The 3818-nt window shown below is 50.4% G+C and overlaps 1 protein-coding gene across 1 annotated transcript in view; it reads right to left on the bottom strand.

The window, feature by feature from the left end:
- The window catches only part of ZNF556 (zinc finger protein 556), a 9546-nt gene extending 6613 nt beyond the window's left edge, over positions 1 to 2933 (bottom strand). The window contains exon 1 of the mRNA XM_017884964.1: positions 2842 to 2933. Within this exon, the coding sequence (XP_017740453.1) occupies positions 2842 to 2844 (3 nt within the window). The 5' untranslated portion in view covers positions 2845 to 2933. The remainder of the gene's footprint in view (positions 1 to 2841) is intronic.
- Positions 2934 to 3818: the final 885 nt, after the last annotated feature.

Raw genomic sequence — 3818 nt, 5'->3', positions numbered from 1 at the left:
CCATATCACTCAGAGATTTATTAGAAACATCACTATTATTTATTTATTTATTTATTTATTTAAATTTTATTTATTTATTTATTTTTGAGATGGAGTCTCGCTCTGTCGCCCAGGCTAGAGTACAGTGGCGCAATCTCGGCTCACTGCAAGCTCCGCCTCCTGGGTTCACGCCATTCTCCTGCCTCAGCCTCCCCTGTAGCTGGGATTACAGGTGCCCGCCACCGCACCCGGCTAATTTTTTGTATTTTTAGTAGAGATAGGGTTTCACCGTGTTAGCCAGGCTGGTCTCGATCTCCTGACCTCGTGATCCGCCCTTCTCAGCCTCCCAAAGTGCTGGGATTACAGGCGTGAGCCACGGCGCCCAGCCTTATTTTTATTTTTAGTAGACTCAGGGTTTTACCATGTCAGTCAGGCTGGTCTTGAACTCCTGACCTCAATTGATCCGCCTGCCTCGGCCTCCCAAAGTGCTGGGATTACAGGTATGGGGGCCCAGCCCAAAATAGTAAAATGCCATCTGCTCCCTGAAATTAGAAACAAGAGAAGCTTTCAGAAGTGATCCACTTTAATCATGGCAAATATAGTATACAATGAAAAAATACAGAAAGGAGAAAATTGTTCTGGGTGGAAGAAACAGCCAGAGGTTAGGCCCTAAGGAAGGAGTGGGCCCTTGGCTCTTTCAGGTACAGCCAGAGCCTGTGTGACTGGGCAGAGGGGGATGGGGCGTGATAGCCAAAGGGGGTCGAGTGACGGGAAGTGAGGCACATCACTTTGTGGGGAACTCATCAGCCACAGGAAGGACTTTGGCTTTGGCTCTGAATGACTCCAGGCCTTTGCACAGAGCAGTGATCTCATGTGACAGTTGAGACTAGATCATAGGGGGCAGATGCAGACACCAGCACACCTGCTAGGAGGCGAAAGCCGCACGAGGTGAGAAGCAGGCGTGTCACCTTGGGTGGTCACAGTGCAGTCGTGTGCAGGACCAGCCTGAGAGGAGATATACAATTTCCTGATGGGCTCAAGCTGGGGCAAGACAGAACAGGAAGAATCGAGGAAGACTGATTATTTCACTCAGGAAAACGCATCATGGAGTTACCAGCAACTGAGATGTAGACGATTATATGTGACCTGAGAACTGACCAATCAGGCAGCTGGGGTGGGGCCTAGAAAACTGACCAATCAGGGGAGCTTAGGTGGAACATGGAGAACTGTCAATCACGGGGGTTGGGGCAGAGCCTGGAGACCTGTCCAATCAAGGGAGCTGAGGCAGGGCCTGGAAACCTGACCAATTAGGAATGCCGGGGTGGGGCCTGAAGAACTGCCCAATCAGCGGAGCTCAGGGAGGCAGGCTAATTTTTATTATTTTGGATCAGGCTCTTGGGGAAGAGGATGAGGGTATACTGCAAAGCAGATGAGAACAAGACATTCAAGTGGATACACATATAATAATGTCTTTAGTGGCCCTGGTCATAATGGAAAAAATTTGAAAATACCCAAATAGTCACTAGCAAGCAGTGGAACTAATAAACACTAACAATATATCCTTATGAGTGAATACAAAAGAGTGATTAAAGGGGCTGGGCATGGTGGCTGTCGCCTATAATCCCGGCACTTTGGGAGGCTGAGGTGGGTGGATCACCTGAGGTCAGGAGTTCAAGACCAGCCTGACCAACATGGTGGAACCCGCGTCTCTACTAAAAATACAAAACTTAGCTGTGTGTGGTCACGCATCCCTGTAATCCCAGCTACTCGGGAGGCTGAGGCAGTAGAATCCCTCGAACCCGGGAGGTGGAGGTTGCGGTGAGCCGAGTGCCACTGCACTCCAGCCTGGGTGACAGAGCAAGACTCTGTCTCAAAAAATAAAAAATAAAAGAACAGAATTATTATCTGTTACAAATTCCCCACCCTGGAAAAAGAGAATAACTGATATTTTAGCGAGTTTTTGTAATACACCGAATTAAACACCAAACATTTTTTCTTATAGGAATGTATTCATTTCGGGGGGTGTCATAATAAGAGAGAGATATTCTCTCTTTCTCTGCGATTCTTTTTCCCGGGAGCCCCATCAAGGGCTAAGCCCTGGAATCCCATTTGTCATCACCGAAAAGAAAACAACAGATGTGAGAAACTTAACCACATGTGCAAAAAAGGAACAGGAAAAAAAAAAAAAAAAAAAAAGGCACGGAAGAATTTTTAACAAATGGAATGTAAGATGAGAACTTCATTTTTTTTCTGAAATTCACCTCCTTGGAAATATTTTATCTTTCAAAGTCTCTTCTTCACTGTATGTTCCATGGACTGAAAAAATCTCAGGCTCAAGTAACCAAATCAATCTTTAGAAGGAGAGAGGCCAAGGCAGGGGCGGCTGGCCTGGAGTCCGGCCTGCGGGCCTTTGGGGTCAGGAGCGCCCGCACCACCTGTCCACCCCTCGCCCCGCCCAGGGACGTGGGCCTGGGCCCAAAGTTTGCATCTAAAGCGCATTCTGCTTTGGGGGTTGTTGCACCGCCTCGCTGGGGTGGGCTTTGTGTTTTTTTGTTTGTTTGCTTTTGTTTTTGGACTTTGGGTTAGTTTTTCTTCCATTTAACTTTGTGAGACCCCACCGGGCAGGAGTCATTTCTGTCTTTTCTTTCCCCTCCATCCCAGCGTCCTAACAACTACGACTTTGCAGGGAATGAAGACCTGGGGCAGGGGAGGAAACTCCCCGCAGGACCCGGGGGTGACACGGGGACAGAGGCTACATAGGGCTCCCGGGCAGCTGCCCTGGGAGTTTCAGCGTGTTCTGGCGGCTTCCAACCCTCCCCTCCCAGGACTCCGGCTCAGGCTCGGCTCCTGCCCTGCACTCACCATGTCCTGCAGGACCCAAGACCTGAGCTGTCTGCGGAGCTCCCCGCGGCTCACAGCCGGTGCCAGTGAGCACAACGTGGACACCTGTGGTCACTCAGGGCAGGCCGGGAGTGCTCAGCAGGGAGGGCAGCAATGCCCCGCCCCTGGGGCTGATTGGACGGTTCTCTTCTCTGCTCACCTCTGAGTGGAGAGTTCACCGGTCACATCCCAAATCCCCTGATTGGACAGTTATTTAGACTCTGTCCCTGCTCTTCTGGTTGGTCAGCTTGCTAGCCCTGACCTCTGCTGATTGGGCAGTTCTTCAGGCCCCACCCCGACTTTCCTAATTGGTCAAGTTTCCAGGCCCTGCCTCAGCTCCCTTGATTGGACAGGTCTAGAGGCTCTGCCCCAATCCCCCCCCCCCGATTGACAGTTCTCCATGCTCCACCTAAGCTCCCCTGATTGGTCAGTTCTCAAGGCCCCACCCCAGCTGCCTGATTGGTCAGTTCTCAGGTCTTGGGTCCTGCAGGCAGCATCCGCCATCCACAGTGGTCTCCTTCCTGAAATGAAAGTGGTGCTGACTTAGAGGCAAACCTGGGCCCTTCAGGTATCCACCTATAGAACAAAGCAGCTTCGGCCACGCACGCTGGCTCACGCCTGTAATCCCAGCACTTTGGGAGGCCGAGGCGGGCGGATCACGAGGTCAGGAGATCGAGACTATCCTGGCTAATACGATGAAACCCCGTCTCTACTAAAAATACAAAAAATTAGCCGGGCGTGGTGGTGGGAGCCTGTAATTCCCAGCTACTCGGGAGTCTGAGGCAGGAGAATGGTGTGAACCCGGGAGGCAGAACTTGCAGTGAGCTGAGATCACGCCACTGCACTCCAGCCTGGGCGACAGAGCAAGACTCTGTCTCAAAGCAAAACAAAACAAAACAAACTCTGTCTCAAAAAAAAAAAAAAAAGAAAGAAAAGAAAGAAAGAAATGAAAAGAAAAA

This window comes from Rhinopithecus bieti, unplaced genomic scaffold (assembly GCF_001698545.2).
Source record: "Rhinopithecus bieti isolate Rb0 unplaced genomic scaffold, ASM169854v2 scaffold_13262, whole genome shotgun sequence".
NCBI classification, from domain to species: Eukaryota; Metazoa; Chordata; class Mammalia; order Primates; family Cercopithecidae; genus Rhinopithecus; species Rhinopithecus bieti.
This window is presented reverse-complemented; position numbering and strand designations above follow the sequence as displayed.